Source organism: Engystomops pustulosus, chromosome 3 (genome assembly GCF_040894005.1).
Source record: "Engystomops pustulosus chromosome 3, aEngPut4.maternal, whole genome shotgun sequence".
NCBI lineage: Eukaryota > Metazoa > Chordata > Amphibia > Anura > Leptodactylidae > Engystomops > Engystomops pustulosus.
The window spans coordinates 185,445,126-185,471,741 of record NC_092413.1 but is presented as its reverse complement, the minus strand read 5'-3'; the positions used below and the strand labels follow the sequence as shown (position 1 = coordinate 185,471,741).

General features: G+C 43.2%; 1 protein-coding gene across 3 annotated transcripts; it reads right to left on the bottom strand.

Annotated features, from left to right (window-relative positions):
- Window positions 1–1,024: 1,024 nt before the first annotated feature.
- Window positions 1,025–26,182, bottom strand: ANKMY1 (ankyrin repeat and MYND domain containing 1). Of its 3 annotated transcripts, none has more exons than XM_072143313.1 (17): window positions 26,068–26,140; window positions 22,172–22,545; window positions 21,047–21,193; window positions 19,394–19,854; window positions 17,354–17,570; window positions 16,173–16,337; window positions 14,974–15,158; window positions 13,786–13,957; window positions 11,330–11,470; window positions 9,053–9,208; window positions 8,771–8,878; window positions 8,485–8,616; window positions 4,511–4,624; window positions 3,922–4,075; window positions 2,174–2,237; window positions 1,944–2,095; window positions 1,025–1,567 (listed from the first exon to the last, which is right to left on the bottom strand). In XM_072143313.1, exons 2-17 carry the CDS (start codon window positions 22,523–22,525, stop codon window positions 1,395–1,397), a joined length of 2,895 nt encoding a protein of 964 aa, XP_071999414.1. In that variant the 5' UTR covers window positions 22,526–22,545; window positions 26,068–26,140; the 3' UTR covers window positions 1,025–1,394. The 3 variants fall into 3 exon arrangements, with proteins under 3 accessions (XP_071999414.1, XP_071999415.1, XP_071999413.1); XM_072143312.1 differs by lacking the exon at window positions 26,068–26,140 and adding an exon at window positions 26,150–26,182 and having other exon boundaries at window positions 1,026–1,567; XM_072143314.1 differs by lacking the exon at window positions 26,068–26,140 and having other exon boundaries at window positions 22,345–22,541.
- Between the last annotated feature and the right edge of the window lie 434 nt (window positions 26,183–26,616).

Below are 26,616 nucleotides of genomic sequence, written 5' to 3'. Positions count from 1 at the left end.
ATTTAAAGGGGGTTTTACCAAGTTATACAGTTTTCCCCTATCCACAGGATAACAATCTGATCAGTAAGGGTCTGATTGCTGGGACCCCCATCCATCACAAGAAAGGGAATCCGCAATGAATGGAGCGGTAAGTTGGGCATTCGTCTATGAGAGTGCTGATAGTTAAGCACAGCGCTCGGTTATCTCTGACGCTCTGGTTAACAGTGAATAGAAATGCTGAAGATAACGGAGTGCTGAATCCCATTGTAGTGAACAGAGTGGCAGGACGCATCCTCAACCTGCCTCTCCATCCATTAGTGAATCTCTCTTCATCTATGTGGCCACTAGTCAACTACATCAGGTCTCCTGGCCTCAAACACCCATGAGTCAGTGAATAGTGAGTACTCCTTACATTTTTGCCTAACCCCTCATTGCCCCGGTTGGGTTTTTCCAGAATTCCTAGGAACTTACTTTTGTGGAGGTGAAGGGAAGGGTACTGAAGGCACAGCATTTATTTTAATTACTTTATTCAAATTGCAAATACAAAAGCTAAAAGGTGTAATGTTTTATCAAAAATAAAGGCTGTGTGAGTGAATGCAACACAACATTTATGGTGTAAAATTTCTCAGTCTTTTTGCACCAAATGAGAGAAACAAAGTGAGAATGCAAAGGCTTTATGCCAAGTTTACTACTAATTCCTTATAGGAAATCTCCCATCAAACTCCAGTATGATAAACCAGGGACACTTACTCCTAGATCCAGGCTCCGTGACTGTGGTATCTTCTTAGATTTGTTATTCATGGCCTCCTTACTTCTAAAATCAACTTTTACAATTCTGTTAATGAGCCTGGGGGCTACCATAGCCCCTCTGTGATCTGGCTTAAAAGACTGCTGCAGCGAAATTGCCTCAGAGGGAGGGGAGACATTGTAGCAGCCTGTGAATCTTCAGCATGGAGTAGCCTTTTGGACTCATTAGCATAATTTATTTATTAGTTTATTTTAGACAGATATTTTGGATAACATATATAAGAAAATTACCATAATTACAGTGTCTGGAACTATTAGTAAGTGTCCCTGCTTTATCGTGCTTGATTTTGATAGTAGATTCCTTTACCCTACAGGATGAATGGTATGGTTACACCATTAGGACCCTATGTGGTTCTTTGTAGCCCTATCTGAAAGGAGCAGAGGACAGGCAGGTATACGGAGATAGACGAGTATTTAACTTCTCCTCCACAGATGAATGGAGCAGAAGCCTGTGTGACCACTGCTCCATTCAGAGAGGCGCATCAAGAATTCATGATTGGTGGGGCTCCTAGCAGTCGGACCTCCACTAATCATATACTTTCATAGGGAATAAGTCACAAATCTGGCACAATCTCTTTACGGTCATCAATCCCAGTGAAGTTCTGTATTTAATTATAACTATAGTTCTCACTGGTACTTGGAATGCGGTCGCCATACGCCTCGCGTCCCGATGACTCTCTTTCGCCATGTGGAGGCTTACCAGGGCTGTTTTGTCTTCCTTTGGCTGAATGCATCTTTCTACTGCCCCTTCCTGTGGGGGACATCTTACCACTAAGTTTTCCTACAAGAAAATTAAAAAGGATTAATGTAAACAAATGTTCTATGGGGGTTCTCATCAGTAAATGGCCGATGTATCTACTGTAATCATTGCTTTATATTTCCCAATAATTCTGTATCTGGAAATTCTTTATCTGGAAAATCTCTAAATGTGCACCTCAGGCCCCTTGCACACAACTGTATATGGTGGCCATGAGCCGGCCGCAAGAACGGCAGCGAGCTCACAGCTACCATAGTGTGCACGGTCACGTTATGGTGAGCACACCGTGTCTCTCCACACCACAACAAAGCTGTGCATCAGTATAGTCTATTAGGCTACTCCATTCCATAGGTAGAAGCTATAACACCCATACCTTGTGTCGTACCTATGCTGCTCTTACCTGAGAGTTGAGAACATTCATCTCTGTGCAGCTCATCCCATGATCTCTTCTTGCACTGTTTGCTACATGTGTATATGCAGTAACAGCGCAGGCACGGGGTGAGCTTGACACCAATGGAGCGGCCGCACTGGTAGCAGTACTTGAAGAAAGTCCTAAGAACGGAAGCACAAAAGATGTCAGCGGAGGAAGCAAGAACCGTCTGCATGCGCAGAGATGGCTGGAGGTCTCACCGGGATGATGGCGTTCTGCCCTCACCAGCTGTCACCTTAGAGCTCCCCTTGGGGTGGGCTTCTCCTAGAGTAAGACATACAACAAGATTATGTATTATACAGGGAATAAAGATGGAATCCAACTCAGAAGTGTTGACACTCTGTATTTCTGATAACCAAGGTCTATATGGATGCATTATAATCCATTATAATCCCATCAGACTACGGGTCTAATAATCTGAACAAGCAGTATCATAGGGGTCTGCATAAAGACTGAAGTTACAGCTGCAATGAGGTCACTTCTGTATGGTCAGATTATGGGCATCTAAATGCAAAAAGGATTTTCCAGGGTTAAAATAAAAAGTTACAGTATCCTCTGGATGGGTCATTAATATCAAATTGGTATCCGACATCCATTTATGCACTTCCCAATAAACGCTCAGGACTTTGTACCCATTAAAGGGATCCTCTTATCTTCTAAAGTGTCAACATAACTCCTTGATATTCCAACAGTATATGATCAGCATATGAGTAAATGGCAGGGTACAGTGAGCACAGGGCGTCTCACCACATCGTTACCAAGCCGGACAGCCTCCCCGCAAGTTATGGAGCAGGTCATATTCCTGCCCAAATTTGTGGTGCAACTACTCAGTTTCCTACAGAGAAATAGGATTCCCTGGTCTGATGAGATGAAGATTGAATTTTTTGGTGTTAATTCTAAGCGGTATGTGTGGAGAAAACCAGGCGCCGCTCATCACCTGCCAAATACAATCCCAGCAGTGACACATGGTGGTGGAAGCATCGTGTTATTGGGACAGGGACAGGGCCACTGGTTGTAATTGAAGGAAAGATGAAAGCGCCAAGTACAGAGATATCCTGGATGAAAACCTCTTCCAGATGCCCGGGACCTCAGACTGGGACAAAGCTTCACCTTCCAACAAGACAATGACCCCAAGCACACAGCTAAAATAACAAAGCAGAGGCTTCAGAACAACTCTGTGACCATTCCTGACTGGCACAGCCAGAGCCCAGACCTTAACCCAATGGAGCATCTCTGGAGAGACTAGAAAATGGCTTCCACCAACGTTCATCATCCAACCTGAGGGAACTGGAGAGGATCTGCAGGGAAGAGGCAGAGGATCCCCAAATCCCCTAGTTGCATTTTCCCAAGAAGACTCCTGGCTGTACTCACTCCAAAGCTGCTTCTATCCAATACTGAGCAAAGGGGCCGAATAATTATCACCATGTCATATTTCAGCTTTTCTTGTTTAATAAATTAGCACCTAGCAATTAGCAAAATAGCTACCTTGCATTTTTTTTTCAGTCAAGATGAGGTGCAGGTTGTACATTAATGAGCAAATAAACTGAACTTTTTTGATCTTACCAATTGGCTGCAATGAAACAAGAGTTTCACATAAATGTAAAGGGGTCTGAATACTTTCTCTAGCCACTGTACATACAATGGATTAGCAAAAGATTGTGGTCACTGTGACCTAACAAGAGGGGAATAATGGTGGAGTAATTGTAGTGTGCACCTAAACGCAAACCCGGCCCAATTTTGGCAAACTTCTCTGGCACAATCCAAACCATTTAATTTGGGATGTAAAGTTATACTACGCAGTCTTATAGTACGGCAGATTTATCACCCAGCATCAGACACTGATAAATCTGACGCTGTATAAGACTCTCTAGTCTAGCTGTGCACTTTACTACGTTAAGACACGTCCACCACCTTGTACCGGTAACATATAAGTAGCGCTGCAGCTTACGGACAATGCCTTCCTTTGCCCACTCCCGTTCCTTTGTTAGGACCGCCTCCCGGGTCAGTTTTCCTAGATGCTCCAGCAGTTGTTTCCGAGCGTTATAAGTGTCGCGCTCCTCTGGTAACAAGGCATGGTACGGCGTGTGTGCGATCCTCTTGTCCTGCAGTGTATAAGTATCACATACACCATAAACAGCGTGTAACATCATGCAGGAGAAGACACACAGCAGTAGTGATCTACTACACTGCACCACTTTTCTTACCCTCATGTAATGTGTATTGTACTTACTAGATCTCGGGTTCACATGCACGTTTTTTTGTGGGAAGGAAACATATGACAGGTACCACACAACATTTCACACATGTGTTACCCGCAGACGTTTCCATTCGAATAATGGATGGGATTTAAACCAATCCGGCGGTGAAAATTTTTTAAGGCCTTTGCCCATTTCAGGGGGTATCTGCAGTGGTGGTAAATGTTGTGGATGGCCCCTGCGAAAATTCTGCTCGGCCTAAATGTAACCTCAATGTAGCCAAGACTAATGACTAAATAGTTATACTGGTATGTAACGTGTAAGAAAGCAGAGATAACCTACCTGGAAGTACTTGTAATAGGCGTAGTCCGTGGCAGTCCCTAGCACAGTCCTTTTACCTCCTCCAATAACAATTGGCATTAGAATATTTGCACCCGCTTTTATAAGCCTGTCCACCTGTAAATTAAAATAAGGTCTGAGACTATGTAATAGTAGATGACACATCTTAACAAATTTAACTGCAAAGAGATGGAAATTTTTCTTTATCTTATTGCTTTGACCTGTGTTGCAAAGGGTTGTAAATAAATATGCAATAAATGATGCAATAAATAACCTGATGCACTTGTAGTATTCAGGTCACACGTGGTGATTTTAAAGGCATTGCATTTTTACGTGTTACCTGGTTTTCAAAGTGTTTTTCTTCCTTGCTGAAAGTTTAACGCAGCTGCTTACACTTTCAGCAATGAAGAAGAATGCTTTCAAACCCGCCAACACGCATAATAATGTAGAAATGCACAAGTTTTCAAAAGTGTGCGTTTCTGCACTGCGTTTGAAAACGCATTGCAAACGCCAAATGTGACCGGAGACTCAAAAGGAAGGAGCCATGGATTCTGTACAGATGAGCCACAGAATATGTTTCCTGCTATGAATACAGTCATTTGTATGGACTCTTACTACATGCTTCCTTTCATAACCAATGACTAAGACTACACAAACATGGACGCCGTTTTTGTGTCTTTCTTCAGCCTGCACAAGTTCTTTCCATGGGCTCACACACATGGTCGTAGTTTCTAATATTCCTGCCTGTATTTGCAGTCCAGACAGTCCACTTATGTTGTCATTGTCCGGAGCTCACCTGCCGATAGGCCACAAATCACTGACCCCGGGGTTTGAAGCTTGTGAAAAGCACATGGTCACGTGCAGGTATCCTTAGGGTGCATTCAGTCGACCATTGGGGGACATATATACAGCCGATGTATATACCTCAGATATACATCCCCCATAGGCCGGCAATGGGTGCACGGCGCCGTATGGAGTGGTACTATGCCACACACATGCCGCAATGTACCGTTCTGTAGTCGGGGAAAAGATGGGACCTGTTCTATCTCTCCCTGGAATACGGCGCCGTTTCTATATGGAGAGGGGCGGACGTGAACCGCGCTTACCCCCTCCTCCTCTCCCCAACAATAACGTGTGCCAGCCGAGCTACGGTACAACGGGCATAAGTTCATCTGAATTTAGCATTAGGCCGATAAAATCAGCTCCTTGCAGCATAACTAAAACATCAGATAAAATTGGTGAGAGAACTGCGCTCTGTTTGGCGCGTGCCCCACAGACAATGTATTAATTACATGACTGTCGCAGCGCCCCTGATACAATTACCAACTCAATTAAATAAATGAACCTCGGGAATTCTCCTAAATTAAAACAATAAATCACTAACAGACGCAGCTCTATTGTAAGGATTTAGATTAGGACGTGAGTGTACAGTACGTGTCCTGTACCTGCACTTACAGCCCGTTTTTGCCACAACATAAATGACACGTGGCAGCTATGAAAATGACTTCATTAAAGAATAGAAAACCAAGTCTACATAATCCCTGGTTATCCACCACAAGTAGGAATTGTTTTGAAGGGAATTAATGGGTTTAAGTAGAGCAAATAGTTTTCAACAGCCAAAGACTGTAATCGGGAGACAGCCCTGATGCCAAACCAAGACTTAGAGTGGAGATCAGAAGAGGTAACAGGCAAGAACATATCAAAGCTCGGATCTGTGGTCCTGGTGATGAGTGAAATTCTACAGTATGAGATAGGAAAGACATTGTAGTACATGAATGATGTGCAGTCCAGCAATGTCCCTATAGAGCGCTGCTTAAGCTAGGCCGTAAGCCTGGGAAAGAAAGTAACATTAGCTCACTTGTCGTCCCATTCTTGGTTTAGAGGAGAACTTAGCATGAAATATCTACGTGTCGTGGGACCCCCTGACTGTCCGCCAAGGATTAGACTTAGGAAGGTAAACTCCTCACGATATCTTATAAACATGATTTCCAATAACCAGATGCCAAGGTACCAACAAGGAACGATGACATAGGAGAGAAGTCAAGGTCACCGAGTCAAACCTTACTGTGACAACCCCTCATTGTGCTGATGGCGGCTGTAATCTTTGATCAAGGTCACATGGATCCACCAGGGAGTGAACTCTGCTGCGCTGATGACCTGTAATGGGCCCGGGATGAGCAGACACTTGGCTGGTGCCTGATCTCTGCTCTATAATCAGACAAGATGAAGTTGAACTTCTGAAGATACTTTATGATCTGTGAATATTGTGATTCACAAACTCTGCAGATGATGAAATTTCACCAGGCCAAGCCTGACAGCCAGAAGGTCAAGGTCAGCAATAAAGTCGGGTTATTTTGGATGTGAAAGCCCACAGATGGAGAAATTTCTTGTCCAAAAAGTTACAGCAGACTGACAAAACGAGGGCTGACCTCAATATACTGAAGTTCAAGACCTGAGCAAATGTGAAGCTTAGTACTAAAGATTACTATTACCGCCTAAAATAAAGAAATTTGTTTAATTTTAGTAATTTACACCTTGTGTTCTCCATATGCTCGGCGTATACGGTGGGAGAGCTCCCGGCTTATTCTCTGAGGTACCCATAGGCTTTTACCGGCTTTACAGGCATAATTGTTGCCCCTTTCTGCACTGTATACATCATATACTGTGCACAACACAAAATGGAAAAACGCAGCAAGCAGCGTCTCCCATCCTGCTCCCTCCTGTTGAATGAAGTATACGTTTAGCAGAGGCCAACAAACTCTATGGGGGGAGGATGGAGCAGGACGTCGCTTAGCAGGAAGTAGGTACCCATTGATGTCACTATCCGAAGCAGTCCCGGCTTCTGGTGATGTTCACAACTCCCCCCACACTTAGAGAGGAGGCAGAGGCACCAAGCTCAACTGTATACGCCAGGAATCCGCCTGATGTGTCCTTACAGCACAGGGTAGAAACGAGGTGGCAATCTAGATTTTCTGTGCCTTTATCCTGCTCTTTCTCCTGTAGTGAGCAGTGTATATAAAAGCCTTTTGAGGTCTGCCCACCTCAGACATAAGGAGACATAATTCTTTCCATACCTAGAGAATATTGATGATTTATCTCTCTGTGGAGGTTATACTATCCAGGAGCTGTCTGTAAAAAGTTCTTAGCATACTTCCCAACAATCCCAAATCAAGCAGGACAGTCAATGTGGGCAGGGTAATCAGGACTCTCACTGCCAATCACTTTATGTGGGTGGGGTAATCAAGACTCTCACTGCCAATCACCCTATGTGGGCAGGGTAATCAGGTCTCTCACTGCCAATCACTCTATGTGGACAGGGTAATCAGGACTCTCACTGCCAATCACTCTATGTGGGGGGTGTGGGATAATCAGGTCTTTTACTACCAATCACTCTATGTGGGCAGGGTAATCAGGACACTCACTGCCAATCACTCTAGGTGGGCAGAGTAATCAGGACTCTCACTGCCTACCACTCTATGTGGGCGGGGGAATAGACTCTCACTGTCAATCACTGTGTATTGGTGGGGTAATCAACACTCACTGCAATCACTATGTGTGGGCGGAGTAATCAGGACTCTCACTGGCAATCACTGTGTGTGGGTGGGGTAATCAGGACTCTCACTGCCAATAACTCCATGTGGGCAGGGTAATCATGACTCTCACTACCTATCACTCTATGTGGGCGGGGTAATCATCACTCTCACTGCCAATCACAGTGTGTGGGCGGGGTAACCAAGACTCTCACTGTAATCACTATGTGTGGGCAGGGTAATCAAGACTCTCACTGCTAATCACAGTGGTATCAGGACTCACTGACACCAGAAGTAGTCTAGTTAGAATTTACTATGCATTTCACTCATGTGACCTTCCCCAGATCACATAAACCTATATGCACAGAGCTCATCTTTATCTCTCTCTCTATCATATCCAGCTCTCAGACAAACATAAATGACCTGACAGTGTGAATTCCCTCTTACCAAAGCTATTCTTGCAGGTAAGGTTCTTTTCTTCTCGTAAGCTATGTTCACAGCTGCACATAAGGCGCTGCCGACTCCTCTGGTGAGAGCCAGGTTAGGGTCTGCTCCATTAGCTAACAGTTCTTTCACAGCCTGAAAAATAGCCAACACATTACACTGAAAAGACTGGAAATAGGAACAAAATAGGAAAATTAACAGGAGCTAAAGAAAAATGATGCAGCATTGCTCATGAACGCAGATATAACATGATATCCCATCATGAGACAGAAATATAGAGAAATCTCACCAAGTCATTTCCACTTGCAATGGCCAAGGAGAGAGGAGAGTGACCACTCCATAGGGTATTCAGCTTGGCATTGTGGGCAAGAAGTAAAGAAATGGTATCCCTGGCAAACTGTAAAATCAAGATAAATGGTATTATAGCTTTGGTTTATCCTACAAAGTGAGTATTTCCTCGCTACTCCAATTCCAACAATGCATCTATACTTATCAGGGTGCGTGTTGCTGTAAAAACGGATGGTTAGTAACAGGTCCATAGGCTCCCGAGTGAGACAACATGTCAGTTTACCTTGTAGTCATCCTCACGCTCACATGCCACATGTAGTGGTGTACGACCTCCCTCTTCCAGAACGCCGCAGGTCTTGTCAAAGTAATTATATAGCGGTAGACCCGATTCAAGGCCGCCTTTCATAGAAAACCCAAGGATTGAACCACTTGTCTCCCCCTGGAGGAACATTTTGCAAAGAGTTAAAAGTTGAGGCCAAATATTTTTGAATTTTTTTTTACTTGTATTACTGCTTAGGCTATAACATGTAGAGCATTAAAGAAAGGAAATCTACCATCAAAATCAAGCATCATAAAGCAGGGACACTTACTCAAAGATCCTGGTTATCTTATAATATTTGTTATACATGGCCTCCTTCCTTCTAAAATCTACTTTTTAAAATTATGCTAATGAGCCAGATGTACTCAGAGCCCCTCCAGGCTGTAGCTTCACAGGCTGTTACACTGTGCAGGCGCACTTCCCCCTCGCACTGTGTGAGATTACAGCAGGAAGCAAAGGGAGAAGGGAAGTGCAGAGTGAGCAGGTGGGGGGGCAGACAAGATAACAGCTTGTGAAACTACAATACTCTGTGGTCTGGTAATGCCCACCAGAGCCCTTCAGGCTCATTAGCATAATGTTAAAAGTTGATTTTAGCAGGAAGGAGGCCATTGATAACAAAATATAAGAAGATTATCCAGGTGCCTGGATCAATGAGTAAGTGTCCCTGGTTTAGATGGTAGGCTCCTCCAGGACTTTCCACACATAGATGTCACACTTATAGGGGTAATATTAAGAGTATATGTCATATCTATGAATCTTGAGAATGATACATACAGCCTTTCCATGCTCAGCTTCATCCATGTAGATGCTTCCCTGCACAGTCAGGATGCAGGATCGGTGGAGGTCCCACGTATCAAATCCTCATGAATCATAAAGTAATGGCTCATACTAATAATATGTTATGACTTCATGCTATAGGATTATTTCCCAAAGGATTACAGCAGTGACAATAAATTCTCCCAAAACTATCACTTTGCTATTTCCCAGGTAACTGCAGCCACAGAATCTTATAAATGCTAAAATAATATATTTGTTAAAGGGGTTTGTCACTTTAGTCACAGGATAAGGGATAAAGGTCTGCAAATGCCCCGTGTGCAGGAAGACACTGGCGCGTATGCTTGGATGCGACTTAATTCGCTTCAATGTGATCTACTACCATGTGGAGAGCTGCTTATGTATAAGAAGAGAAGGAAAAACTATTCTCACCTATCCATAGGCTATATTCACACATTCAGGATTTAAGGTGCAGTTTTTGATATCAAAACCAGAAGTGGAGTGAAAAGAAGAACAACATTTATTTGTTGTCATTCATTATGATCTGATCTGTCCCTGCTTTAGGCTTTAACATCTGCACCTGAAAACCTGAACGTGTGAACGCACCCTTAGGGCTGCCCATTTCAGACATCTCTGATATCCAAGGCCCCCCAGTCCTGCAACTTGTGATGTGTCATGGACATGATGCATGTGAGCTATCCCATCAGCTATCCCATCTGAATGAATGGCATGTGACTGCCAAGGCCTGCGACTGGCTGGTCATCCCATGGACCATGGAGGTGATGTCTTCACTTTCAACTTGATGGGACCAGGTGACTCATGATGTGAGAAGACCAGAAACCCCCATGGTCGAGGACCCTCCAAAGAGTTTTTTTTTTAATATATATATATATATATATATATATATATATATGCTGCCTCTTTGTAAAATTCCCATTTTAATAAATATATTATCTTACGGGAATCCATATAGACATGTTACCGTCATCACTCCTGACTGACAGCTCCACTGCTTAGAGATTAGATAAAGAGTTTCTATGTATTTGATTCTCATAGGAAATAAATGAACTCCTATGCAAACAACCATTAGAAGTTTTCCCCATATTGTAGGGTATGATATTACATAGCGGTGCCATATGTCAGCAGGATGAGGACCTGGGTGACAGTCTGACAGCTCCAGGAAATGTCTTCCAGCTAGGTTAATCAATGGAGATTACTACTGAATAAACATGACACCAAAAAGAAGAATCCAATAGTCCTGGAGCCTACAAACCGTGCCTAACCCTGTATCCGCTGATAAGCACTGGCTTTACTTGACACTAATCTGTGTTCATCGATGGAGACCATCCAAGGCCACTGCAGATCCCTGAGGAACATCTGATCTGCGTCACATCTTTCTGTGACAGCCATGTCTTTATGTCATGTCAGTATATTTATCTCCACATCCCCAGAGCTGATATACCGTACCCTGTCACGATCATACATGTAGTCCTCATCCTCAGCGCCAGCGTTGGGATCTGACGCAACGTGTAGCAGAATCTCGGTGATCCGGATGCCTTCTGCCACGGGCAAGGCGGCTGCTATGTGTAGAGGGGTAAGGGAGCCATGCTGCAGAATAAAATACATGCTCACATTATTCCTAACTGAGCAGAGCAAACCTCAGACGTTACTCTGTCATCTCCGCAGCTAAATGACATCTCCAGGAAGACTCGGCAGGCGATGATGATCCGCAGCCGTGATGAGACATTTATTGATTGAGATGTGGGACAGGGGAAGAGAAGCAAGTGATTTAATAAATGAATTCATCACCATCAGAATTATCTATACGGGACGAGTTATGCCCGGCTACTAATGAACACTAAGACTCATTGATCAGATACACCTTGAGCTGACAGCAAAGTCTATACAATGTAATGGAAGGGGATGGGGATCCGTCCTTACAGGTAATTATGCTGAACAGTCCAATAATTCCCTTCCCGGAGCTTCATATTATCTAATGATGGGATGTAGCGGCCAACCATATCACACCAGAGTCAGGCCTTCATATATTACATGGCAATGACTAATGACCGTGGGGCGTCTTTTGACAATGCAATTTTAAATAGGTCAATAACTGAGCCTGAACAGAACCGTACGACAATGACACCAGATAGAGACGCTGAAAAAATGGGAATGGGATGAAGGGAAAAGAAGAGTTCATATCATCCCCTGTATATTTAGGGCAGATCCATCATGTCTCACAATTTACAGGACTGCTGAGGATAGTGACCGTATGTAAAGTGCTCTAACAAAGGGCCACAGAGAATGAATGGAGAGAGAGGGAACCTATGTGATCCGCCGGAACATTAGCGGGAATGGAAAACCCCATCTAGTGATCAACACCTACAATCACCATGTTATAATTTACATGTTATCATATATTTACATGTTATCATATATTAATATGGGATCAATAAACCTCAGGTCCATCTCTTTATTACAAGAATTAATATCATCTCAAAAATTCTAGAAGGCGGCTCATTATTAAGAGGGATTTCATATTGTTGGCCACCAATACTAAAGTTTAACAGGGTAAATACAAGATCCTATTAAAGGGGTATTCCAGGAATCAGCATAATCTGTATACAAATGGGTCCTTACAATATAAGCTAATATGTAATTAGTTGTTAGTTAAAATTTTGCTCCCGTTAGCAGAAAAATGCTGATGACATAGACTGTAATGAAGAATTAAAATGTTACTGGCCCTTTACTCAGTCCGTTAATTTCCTCCGTGCGGTCCGTTGCGGAGCAGACACAGGAAAGAAGATGGCCGCTGGTCACATGTCCACATCACATGTCCTGCACCTGCCTGGGCAGGTCATGTGATCACCACTATGTTTGACTGCAGTCGGTTGGTTGCAGTGCAACTGTTATATCATCACTAGGAACAGAGCACGAGAGGTAGGAGGAGTTACTGAGAACTAAAGGATCTTGGGACTTGTAGTTTCCAGTGGCTGCCATCTTGGTGATAACATTAGAGAGGCCATAACATTTTGTGAATCATAACATCAAACTATTTAAGCTCCATTTTGTGACTAATGACATTAAGTTTTGTTTCATTCATTTATTTATAGCATTATGGGTTTTTGTATCAGACGTTCATATTCCTGGAATACCCCTTTAAGGTCAACCATATTGTACTTATCTTGGTAAACTTTTTCTGCAGTCCGTGGTAGTCCTGGGTCATGTGACCCACCATCGGCAGGACTCAGGGCTTCCTGTATCCTGTGGACATCTGGAGGATGGAGGGGTCCACGCAGTTATTACCACTCACACATTGATGGTTGGAGGGGCAGGCGGAAATCCTTGGCACACCACTTCTAACCACTGACATGGGAATGGTATTCACAGAGGGACAATGCATACAGTAATAACTGCGTGGCCCCCTCCATCCTCCAGACGCCCACAGGACATGGGACGACATAGGTGGGATAGGTGGGGATGCGACACCCTAGACCCCAGCTGATGAGCTGAACTCTTCTTCTCTGAAGTCTTCTTCTCCCTTTTGTCATTTTGCCTCTTGATGTCACTTGCAGCTATACTGTCATATTACTCCTTTCCTGACAAACAGGTCAAAAAGACCTGTAAGGAAAGCTATTATTAGAGGGCATCCCACACAGTACAGGGTGCACACTATGTTGAAAGTCTGTTTTAGGCTTATAACAAACCTGCGGCTGGCTTTTTCTTGTCTACCTGGTAGAATGACTCCCCTAGTATGGAGTACATCTATACGAGGAGAGTAGCGGAACTACTACTGCGATGTGACGGCCCTGGTACAGACTCCATAGTTAGACTTGGAGCTTGTCATCTATAGTTTTGGAATGTAATACTATGAGGAGGCTTTATATTGTCAGGGTGAATCAGTGTTACAGTGACAGAGTTACCTGTGTCCTCATACGAACATCAGTCCTGGCCCCGCACTCCAGCAGAAGCTGAACAGTGCTGACATCAGCAGATTTAATGGCGTAGAAAATTGCATTCATAGGAATGCTGGATGTATTAGGGTCAGCGCCTCGCAGCAGAAGCAGGTTCATGGTGGATCTTAAGTTTTTATTCCTAGAACAATAAATACAAATATTACCGAAAAAAAAAAACCCTGTTTAAAAACACAATGGGGCACACTATGTGCAGTTTTCCTGTGTATAGTGCAGTGGGCCCCAGATTTAGGATTGCTGGCGCCCCCTGCACTGCCCCATCAGAGTGCACCACTTTTTTTGTGTGCAATTTTTAACATGGGTCGTGGGACACAATTCTGTCCGAATTGCATGATTAATCTAGCGCATGGTCCGTCAGAGCACCGAAACACCCACTTCAGTGCAGAATTTTGTGTCGAATGACACAAATGTGGAGCGGACACTACTTAAATACATGTGCGAGTAGTTTGCACATAAAAGAAAGTGCAAAGTCCAACAGAAAACTGGCGCAAAGTTTTAGTAAGGATGCCCCAAAGTCCATATATGTATACATTAGTGGCCCCTCCAACCAGTAAGACACCTAATATGGCAGGTGGAAAGGAGTCATCCAACCCCTTCAAAACAAAGCATTGGGAAATGACAGCAGTCAGTCCAATTCACTCTTCATGTCAGATGTAGGAGTCATACAACTCTGGTCTAACTCTAGAGGGTGAGGATGTTCTTCTCACTTTACTGATGATGCACATTTACTTACCCGGTCCCAGCGTGATCCCCGAGGTGCGTTGTCCGACGAGGATGAAGTCTGCCGCAATTCAACAAGATTGTGCGCCAGAGATCCTGCATGTGTCGCTTCCCTGCTCAGGTCCGCCGGAGATCACTATCTTCTTCCCGATGCATGTGAGTGCATTGTCTTGCGACACAATTTGAATTTTAAATCCCACGCTTAGTCCGAATCAGTCGGGTTATCCAACGGCCCCCCGATTTGTGTCACATGAAAGTCAGAACCGAAGATTGCGACAAAATCCGACCGCGTGCGCCAAAAAACCCCTGTTAAATGCGGTGCAAAACGGAAATAGTCAGGATACCCGATGGAAATGCGGTCCGCGGACCCTTTGTAAATGTGCCCCAGTGTCATTTCAGGCATCCATCCTCTCATACCTATGATGATCAGCAGAGGGATCAGCCTCCTCATTTCCTAAACTTGCATTGGTCTTGGAACAAACAGATGTCTGCAGGGATTCAGCAGATGACAGAGACACTTCTCCATTGTCCTTGATATCTGTCTCATTCACAACACAGCTCTCATTTTCTGTAATGTCCAATGCACGGTTACTTTCTTCTTCCTATACTTGTACATTGGATTAGTATAACATGAAATATGGTTACTACGGTCATAGGTGTAAGCAACAGCAAATTAGTCTTTAAGGACCAATCATTGACAGTAACTGTTCTCAACAATAGTGAGAGGTGGAAATACATATTTTGAACAGTGGAGCCTAAAGGTGACGTCAGACTGTCATGGGCCTTGGGCTGAAAATTGACTAAATATGATACCAGCGCCAAAGCTTATGTCATAGATTACAGCAGAGGGATAGAGCTCTAATTTAGTGCTGCAGATTAAGGTCTTCTCTATACATAGGTTTAAGTAGGTGACGCACGTGTAATTGTGGTACAAGGCTGGAGGCCCTTCTTCAGGGCAGTATCATATATTGTCTACATAAATCCTCAGAAGTTCCTTACAATGGTACAATACTGTATATTACAATAAAATCCTACTTGGTAGCACATCTTTGTAGTAGAAAATAAAATTCCTATTATATCTGTAATAGAATTGTCAGCAAAGATACAACATGTAGATAGACTGAGTTATAATAACTACAGGCGGTCCCCGGGTTACGTACTAGATAGGTTCTGTAGGTTTATTCTTAAGTTCAATTTGTATGTAAGTCGGAACTGTATGTTTTATAATTTTAACCCCAGCCAAAAATTTTTTGGTCTCTGTGACAATTGGACTTTAAAAATGTTGGGTTGTCATAAGAACCAGGATTAACAATAAAGCTTAAATACAGAGGCCTGTAACAACATCCAGAGGTCTGTTTGTAACTAGGGGTCGTCTGTAATTCGGGTGTTTTTAAGTAGGGGACCTCCTGTATATGGTGTGTAGTGAAGGGTTAACTATTCATGCATATTAGAAATAAATGGCTCTCTCTGTCAGGCCCATGCACATCATGTATATAGGAAATGATTGTGTCCTGATGTGATAAATGTATGGCGCTCGCTCTGTGCGGTCAGGCTGACAGGGATGATGGTCGTGTATTACAATGGTTCCTACCTGAGGGTCGGGAGATGATACTGACCTTGTTCTCCGGGATATTCCGCTCGGCCACATTAGGCCAGAATGACTTTGTGCTGTAAAAAAGCATCAGGCACAAGGACAGAGCCGACAAGCCCTCGTCATTACTCTTGTTAACATCTGCTCCATTGTCAAGGAGAAGGTTAATGATGTTATTATGCCCATTTACCTAAAAGAGGACGGTTAGAATACAGTATCACAATTCACTAGAAATGACTCATGGCAGAGGGAAATATGATGGACAATGATGTCGTGAGCACATCTTTATGTATAACTGATAAAGACAAGACAAACAGACACGGCAGGAGAGGCCATCACTACGGACCTTAGAAGGTGTAGGTGAAGGTCCAACAGCCAGCACCCAAGAATATCTGCCGATTAGAGAATGGAACATAAAGCAGACGTTCAGCTGCAGTGATCTGCTTCATCCACTACACGGAGAATGGAGCTGTCTGCCTATTCTTCTATTCCCTGATTATCAGGGACATACAGTGGGTTGCAGAAGTATCCATAACCTCCTTAGACCCACAAACTTAGGCCTCATGCACACAACCATATTGGAGGCCACGATCCAGATGTACAATCTGCATATGGATAGCCCCCATAGTGGTCTATGGCAGCCGGTGATGGTGAGCACACTAGGAAAGATTTATCAGAAGTGTCTGAGAAAAAAAAAAGTGTTCCAGTTCCCCTTGGAAACCAATCAGAGCTCAGTTTTCATTTTAGAACCAGCTGTGGGAAAAAGAAAGCTGAGCTCTGATTGGTTGCCACGGGCAACTAGAAGAGTTCAGCTCTCAAGCACTTCTGATAAATCTCGCCCAGTGACCCAGCTAGGATGCAGGGAGCAGGCCTGATCATTGGACCATTTTGGACTTTCAATCAGAGAGGGGAGGAATTAGGAGCCCTCATCCCCTTCTCCCTCGGGGCGTGCCAGTTCGCCTAGAACTACACAGTCATGGGCATGGGGCCTAAGATAAATTTTATTGATAGTTGATACTTTGTATTGCATACATGTCACATAAAATATGTGTGACATTATAATTAAGAATACAGATTATATTTCTAGTAGATATTATTAACCTGAATGTTTACAAAAGAACATCTCATCTACTTAGTAATTAAACATATTAACAAAAACTGATGTTAGATATGATCCTAGTAAAGCCTCCTAATATGGTTACTCACAGTTGCAGCATGTAGCGCAGTCTGTCCGCTATTATCGGACACATCCACGTGGGCGAAATCGTGTCTTAGGATTGTAGAAACGGTCTCCAAATCTCCCAATCCCGACATCTCAATGAGCTGCTCAGCAGATCGCTCACGGGGGCCTTTCGGGCCAAATTTTTCCCTTTCATCCTTCATAATTGAAGATATATTCCAGTCCATATGTTCTGGTCTGTTGCTAATGGAATAACAATGTAAAAATAAAATAAATTAGACATATATGCGGTGAGCATTCTTCACTTCCATACTCTACCATACGTTGCTTTACTTTCTGTGTACTGTGTCTTAAAGGGGTTTTCTAGGAATTTTTGGAAAACCAAGTTGGGATGGCCAAAAAAAGAACGTGTTCTTGATTCCCGAATCACAGGTTCCACTTTGTCCAATGAGTGGCCTCCTCAGACTTCAGGACAACAAAAGAAGCGTCACGCTGTGGTCAGAGGTAGTGACACATGGTCAGAAGAGGCCAAAACCAGTCCTGTGACCCCAAGACCCAGTAAAAAACTAATGTGAGCACCAGGAGACAGAACAGGGTAAAGAAGGCTTGTTTTACCACCCCCATCTTTTGAATTTTTGGAAAACCCCGTATATTAGGCTGAAACTTGGGGCATAACTTGGGGGGTGCAGAGGTTGTGATCGCATCGGGGCCCAAGAGGTTTGGGGGGCCCTTATGGTGTCACTTTCCCATATGAGAAGACTATTACTATAAACCATACATTGTAGTCGGGGCCTGGCACAGACTTTGCACTGGGGCCCATCAGCGTCTAGTTACGCCACTGGGCTGAAAGTTACGTTCACATAATGCAGATTTGTAGCAGGTGTTTGTGTTCCTGGGGTTATTTTTACAGCATGTGCATGGATTTCTACAAGGCTAATTCAGTGCATTGTGGGAGCTCATATGTTACCATATTAAGGGGGGGCATTTGTAAAATATGGCATTTTCAATGATAGTTCCCAATAATCCTTTTTTTAAAGAAGAATTTGGGTCTTTTGCATCACAAAAGATTAACTATAATATACATCAGACAACTGGGGCAGGTTATAGCTTAGAGGGCATCTACCACCAGGATGAAGTATTGTAAACCGAGCACACTGACATAATGGTGTGTGACCCCTCTGGTATGATCCACTCTTTTTTCAGTTTCTTATGGCCTTATTTTTAAGAAAAAAGGTTTGAAAAATTATGCAAATGAGCCTGGGGGGCTCCAGGCTCCATTAACACACACGAAGCCTGGAGCCCCTCAGGCTCATTTGCATAACTTTAAAAGCCTTTTTTTCTGTAAGAGTAGATCCTGCCAGGGGGTACACACCCCTATGTCATTGTGCTTGGTTAACAATCCTTGGTGGTAGATGATTAAGACAATGGGTGTAAATAACTTGGCCCCAGTGTGCCAAAGATGTGTCACACTTTTGGTTGTCCTTGTGACAGTAATTTAAATCAGATCTGGATTTGTCCAATAAATTTGGGCCGATTTCTGACATATAAGGAATAGAGGGCCTATTAGTATTGCAGAGCCCGTTTCCTTACCCTCAATAAAGACCACTCACTTTTCATATATACTTTGAAGAATACAGATATGCACAAAATTAGATATTACCTGTGACTCTTCTATTTGTTGCTCATTTACTGCTAATTTGGAGCCTGCATCCGAAATTTAAGGGGGTCACAGGACCCCATTCATCAAACAAGTGGCCTCCTCAGACCAGAAGACAACACAAGAAGTGAAGTCTCCAGGAAAATGGAAATTACATTCCGTGTTTTAGGAAGCCAGTCATTTTATGAAGAAGGTCCCATGACCCCTGGAACTTCTGGTGAGACACAACCCCAAAATTCAACATTGTGGAGAGAAGCTAAAACCAGGATCCGCTGGGGGGGTTTCTATATTTATTTCCCCAACCGAGATCAACTACAAGATGACTTGTGTCAGGCAAAAGTGCCATTGAGCAGGATCCACCTAGAAATATCGGATCCATAACTAGTATTCAGGGGTTTACTAGTCTTACCTGTGTTTGTTAACATGCAGACAGATGTCCTTCATACTACTGGCACAGGGTATACTGTGACATGTGCCATCATCAGACTCTTGTTTGTCACCGTCTCTATAGAAGAAGCTGTCAAACTCTGTGTGCTGAGAGCGAGTGATGGGAAGGTGGTCTGTATTCAATGAGTAGGAGTAGATCTTATCAGGGAGCGTGAAGCTGTCCTCTTCTAGGAGGATCTTGTATCGAAAATCAAATGGATCCTCTGACTGTCCATGTGGAGCCTCTAAAGATTTATAGTCTTTATTACCTCGATCCTCACACCAATGAGGAGAAAGCTCTGGGAAAGAAGACATGGAGACGGATCCAGGCATGAGAGTACACAGCCTGAACAAATGTTGACCCATCCAGATGCCAACATCCTGAGAGCCATCAATGTAACTTTCAATGCCTGGTCCAAAGCGGAGATCTGCCTTGTAGAGCCCCTGCCAAAAGAAGAGAGTGAGAGATGTCACATCTATACACCCTGATGATTCATTACACCGAAGGAGAGAAAGCAGAGTATTTTCCGCAATCACAGTATATAATTACGGAAAAGTCCAGAATATATTGGGAGAAAAGAAAATGCATGCGGTTTAACAGAGCGGCGCATGCACTTTGAAGTTTTGTGCAGAGACCGCGCCACCACTAACAGGCCGCGAGCAGAAGATTGTGTTCCCCTGCTTGTGTCCTGCAAAATTCACATGTTAATGTGTATGAGACCTAATACTGTGTACATAAAGTGCAGGTCAGTTAAATACCAGCACTTTTAATGAGGAAATAGTAGCTGGGTGTGAACTTGTTCTGAATGAGTTAAAGCTTTTTTAAAGGAAATCTACTATAAAACAGAGGCACTTACTCATAGGTCCAGGCACAGTGACTGTGGTAATCTTATCATGTTTGTAGTCCATGGCCTCCTTCCTTCTAAAAATCAACTTTTAAAATTATGCTAATGAGACATGCGTGCTCTGGGGGGGGGTTTCCAGAGCCCCTCCATACTGCAGCTTCATAGTCTCTTACATTATTTTACCCTCCCCCTGCTCTCTCAGAACCCACCACTTCACTGTGGGTATAACGAGAGTACAACTATTGATTAAAACCTAACTTTTATTCAAATATAATGGTAAAATGATAGAGACTCCTAAACTATGTATAAGTGTTTAAAAAGAACCAAGGTCAGACCCCAAATTCAGACTGATAGATGTCGATAACTATTGGAATCTGACAGATGTTAATGGGAGGCTTATACAGCTATCTCATAAGACGGAGACACTAGCCTGTTCTAGTGCATTCGCGGCACTCTAACCACTAGGCTAGTCTGATACGGTCTCTATCTAAAGCTAGCACTCCTAGCACTCCTTAGCATAATTTTAAAAGTTGATTTTAGAAGGAACGAGGCCATGGATAACATATATAAGAAGATTACCACAGTCCCAGTGCCTGGATCTATAAGTGAGTGTCACTGGTTTATCATGATGGAGTTTGATGGTAGATTTCCCTTAAAGATACAACCTGGAGGAGAACAACAGAAAAGAGCTTTCAATAGGGGAACACGACAGAAGGGGATGTTTAGGTAGGTGTAACAGTTTGACTATATAATATGTTATCCATGTATACAGTGAGCTCCTACATCTGTACCTGATATTTTCTGCCATCAGGAAATGTCATAGTCCCGTAACCTTCTTTACGGCTAAGATAAAAATATCCGGTGAACCTGCAACCATCGGGCCAAGCATAAATCCCTCTTCCATGATGATGATCCTTGTAAAATTCACCGACATAGGTCTAGATGGTAAGAATATACAGGTCATTATCACATTATCTGTAAGGGAATAACCCACCTGCTTTCATCCCCATAAATGTAATGTACATTGGGGCTCATTTACTAACAAAGCCACTCGAGTACTGAAAGTGTATTGTCTGTGTATAATTCTGCGTGCGGCGATTCACTAAGATCGTGCGCCAGAAATCATTAATCCGTCGCTTACCCGCTCATGTCCGACAGAGTTCACCAACTTTTTTGTGGTGCACCTTTAAAATAGGGGGTTCAACACAATTTGAAAGTTAAAAACAACGCTCGGTCCGAATCAGTCGGACCGACAGCGCATCCCCTAATTTGTATCGCATGAAAGCCAGCGCAAAAGGTTTGAGTGAGCCACAGTCGCAGCGCACACACTTCTTGAATACCTGTGCAGGCCGTTTTAGGAGAAAGTGCAGCGTGCGACCTTTAGTAAGCGTGCCCCACTGTGTATGGCCCATGATCAAACAGAAACTCAAGGCTTTATTCTAATATATTTTAAAGGCAACCTACAACCACGATTCTACCTATAAAGGTAGAACGGTTGGTAGGTGCCTGTATGGGATATGAGGATAGCCGTTTTTAGAACTAATCCTCACGTCCCTGCTATCTTTTTTAAATCTTTATTGCACTAATTTGTACATTTTGTAAAGCGGCTACTGGGGCGTGGAGTAGCTGGACATGAGGCTACACATCGCTGCTACTCCACGCCTCAGTAGCCTCGTTGCTCCTCCTACCCTGAGATCAGTGACCATGCTTTACAAAATTTACATATTAGGGCAATTAAGATTTTAAAAGGATATCGGGGATGTGAGAATTAGCTCTATAAAGGGCTAGCCTCACGTCCCATACATGCACCTACCATCCGTTCTACCTTTCTAGGTAGAATCGTGGTGTTAGGTTTCCTTTACCTTTAAGCACCGTCCCCCAGCTATTTTTTATAGTTTTTTTTGTCTGGTACTAACCTCGCCATTGGCCCATTTAAACTCCCCTAATCCTCTCTTTAAATCCATGGCCATGTGTCCTTTATAGCTGGAGCCGTCAGACCACTGCTGAATTTCCAGATCTTCTTCTGGACCCCAATGTAATTGTCCATCCAAGTCTACTTGAAGACCTAATCCCACCAAGGCTTCTTTACCATCCAGGGCCTCAGGGATTCCATTGCCCTCTGGTTCTTCCTTCTTCGTCTCCTGATTTGGCTCATCCGGTTCACTCGGCTCTACAAGTTTTTCAATTTCATCCAACTTTAGGTTTGCCAATTGTTCTTCCAGGCTGTCATCTTCTTCCAGTGACCTGGTATCACTATGGGCCTCTAACATGTCTTCTCCTCTAAAAGGATCTGCACATGAAAGAATATAAGATTACAAAATACACAACTGTGACATCTTCACTTCTTACACATTCGCTAGAGGAGGTAAGAAGCCCACATCATCATATGTCAAACACTTCCTGCCCAAAATCACATGCACCTCCTAAGGCTTGTCCCGGAATGGGCCGGTAGTTATAGAGTTCCCCGCTTACCTCCGGTGACTACATTACTCATTTATCGAGTATATGCTGCATTGTTACATTCTTTGATTTCTGAACATCTGCAAAAATCAATCCCCAGCAAAACTTTTTATGAAGACAAATGATATTAATTACCAGAAGAGCTCGGTAACAGGCCGCATTAATCAGCATGGCTTCTCATTGGTAAACGCTCACTGCGAACCTGCTATTATATATACACCGAATGACAGCGCGTAATATAGAGATAAGCCGGATCGAAAAACAGACGACTGCTTTGCTCGCTACTTTTTTTTTTTGCAGATCGGACTTGTATGAATAACTTCTGCAGTTTTTTTCTTCATTCAGCGCATTTTTCCTAATTAAAACCAGTGGGGTTTTTTTAGATAAACTTTTTCTTCTAAAAAGCATTGTGTGAATAAGCCTTTAACTAATCATTAACCCCCTGGCACAAATAAGGCATCACCATAATTAAAACCCACAGTTCAAAGCCCTGAATTAAACCCTGCAATATGTAATTTATTACGTAGGTTTTTATCTATGGCTTTCAGTGTTTGCCAGGCAAAGAGAAACCAGCTGGTGTACCAAAAGGGGTTTTCCTACCTTGTCTTGCAGGAGGAGATACTGCTCATTCTCCCTTCCAGATATTCACCATTGTGTTGATATTGTTTGTACCCAGTCCTATTCACACTCATCTATCTAGTCTATAAAATACAGAACTACTGACCCACATTTATCAAACTGCACATAGTCCAGGGGGCGCCAGATTCCAGATTTCTGGCACCCGTTCTTCATGAATCTGGCGCCCGCTGCACAGCTCCAATAGAGGGCACCAACATTTTTTTCGGTGCACGTCTAACATGGGGTGTGCGACACACTTTTGTCGGGCTCTGCATGATAAATGTGGTGCACAGTCCGACTGTGCACCAGAACACCCCCTTCGATGCAGAATTTGGACACAAATGTGGAGCTGACACTTCTTAAATACATAAGAGTTCTCCTTACGGAGACTGCCAATTAAGGCCACCATGTAGGCGTGTGGAGTCTTATAGCCATGGATACCCTACTAGTGGGATTGTGGGAATATATGCAAAGTTTTCCAGGATGGGATAAGGAAAACCACCTCTTTTAGCTAACTTGTAAGGGAGCTCCCTTGACGTAATGCAGGATTAAAACCAGTATATCTATTCCAGAAGGAACAGACTCCCAACTGTAGACAGCGCTATTTCGACTTGATTGGGTCTCGTCAGTACAGCGTAAGTAACTGGTTTGGCTGGGTGAGAGGCTTGTGACTAGGGTCGGGAAGTTAGAGTTCACCTTACATCATCAGCAGCATCAGGATCAGCAGACAAAACAAATGCAAAACCACTGTGTAGAAAAAGCATTGTCATAATTTGCTCTAAATTTATCAAGTTGTCACATAAAGTATGCTAAATTTGGCAAATCTTTAGAGGGGTTGTCTCATTAGTGCAATGTCGTCCCCCCACAATCTGGTTTCCGCTCTATGCATTCCATTGAAACTTCTCTTTCTAAAGTCTCCTATGATCTCACTGCTAAATCCATAGGTGACTATCCGCTCCTCGTTCTTCTGGATCTATCGGCAGCGTTTGATATTGTGGACCACCAGCTCCTCTTCAGGATGCTTTGCTCCATTGGCCTAAAGGACACTGCACTCTCTTGGTTTTCTTCCTATCTCTCTGACCTTTGGTGTCTCCTTCTCTGGATCTCACTACTCCTCTTCCTCTCAGTGTCGGGGTTCCTCAGGGCTCAGTCCTAGGTCCTCTTCTCTTTCCTCTATACTGCCCCCATCATACAAACCATCTGCTGATTTGGTTTTTAGTATTATAAACGCAACACAAGTGCCAAGTGTGACCGCACCCTCAGAACTATGACACATTGAGAGTCTATTATGCTATGTATTCACATGCTGAAAGGCGAGGTAGTAGCTCAGAGCTGTGACACTCTAACTCACTCACCCTAACTAAACCTTTCCAAATCATAAATCCATTGGGTTTGGATAAATCCCATACACAAATATTGTAATAAGCTTCTCTTGTGTATTCTCTGCGCTTAAAATGTATACATAATACCTATTGTATGCACATATAGCCATAATGGGGCACATTTACTAAAAGTAGTGCAAACTGCAGCAAATGCATAGTGCAGGGGACGCCAGATTAATTATTTCTGTCGCCCCTTCAAAACATGCGGCGTGTGACACACTTCTGTCAGACTATGCATAATAAATACGGTCCAATGGAGCACCAAAACGCAAATCATGCAATTTGTGGTGCAGACAAAAACCTGTGCAAGCAGTTTGCACCTAAAAGAACGTGCAAAGTCAGACAGAAAACTGACCTAAGTAAATGTGCCCCAATGTCCATCGTTCTGTTCGGTCAGTGGACCTGCAGGGTGAACACGGCCCTAATTATGTATTCAGTCACATAGAGGCACATTTACATCCGTCTTCTTCATCCCGGTGTATGTGAGTGCTGATCTTGCAACACAATTTGCTTTTTAAATACAGTGGTTTGTCCAAATCAGTCGTGTAGTCCGACGGCCACGCCCCCTGATTTGTGGCGCATGCAAGCCGGTGCCGATGCGCCACAATCCGATCGCGTGCACCAAAAACCCGGGGCAATTCAGGGTAAAATAGAAAAAAAAAACTCGAAACCCGACGAAAATGCGGTTGCAGGACCCTTAGTAAATGTGCCCCACTGTATTTCTTTATAGTCCATCACCTCTGATGAAGCCGTATTCACAGCCGAAACATGTCATAGGGAGGGAGTATAGGCTCTTGCATTTGAGCACTTACCTGTGTACTTGCTAGGAGGAGCCTGTATTGTCTGCAGAATATACTCATAGATATTACACTAAATAGTGAAGAAACACCCCCCAATGTGATTGAGAAAGAATCATACTGGAGAAGTGTTAAAATTCACTGCATTTGGGATATTCACATACTGAAGATTATTATCCTGTTTTTTAAGGTTTTCATATATATATATATATATATATATATATATACACAAGATTATATATAAGAATAGATACAGATTAAAAGCACCCCAAAATAGAGAAAAAATATAAAATTATGTCCATAAAATCCCTGGGCTTTGCACCCACTTAAATAATTGTTTTGTTGTGCTTCTTTGGTACTCTTTAGTGTATATATAATATATGTAATTAGTTTGTAAACTGAATACTGATTAGCATTGACTAAACACACGTAAATAGCACTGTACTTATACCAATATTAGGAATAAAGTATAAAAACCCAAAATACTGTGTACTAATACATGTATCTACAACCAGGGACCGCATACGTTTCAAAACTACAACTCCCAGCATGCACCTGTGCTTTATATGATAAGAATGTAACGTAATAAGTAATGACTGCAGCCTGCAGCTATGACGGATGAGTGCAGATCCGTTACCTCATCAGTTATTAGCGGATAAGTCATTTCCTCATTCACCATGCGCTTAGTTAGTTGTACCACTTGTTTCCATAGATACCCGTGACGTCAGTATGCGACGGCTTACCTCGATCTAAGAAGCCGGGCGGATTGTCACGTCTATAGTCGCTGGACAGTGACGTCACGCGCGCCGCCCGCCATCTTGAATGAGGGCAGCTGCCAGTTCCCATTACTGCCTTTACTATTGGTTTTGCATTGCTGACCCCAGCTATTGATGTACCGTGTAAACTACAGCTACTATTATTTAGTGTTTTGAGTGTATTCACTTGACGAGTAAGAAGAAAGTAAGTGACCCCCTCACCTCAGGGGCCTGAATATATATTACAATTAGTTGATTTGTATTTCTTATTATACAGACTTTACAGTTATTTCTGGTGGGAGTAGTTGTTATTCTGAGCTGTTTTAACAAAAACAATAATAATTTATAT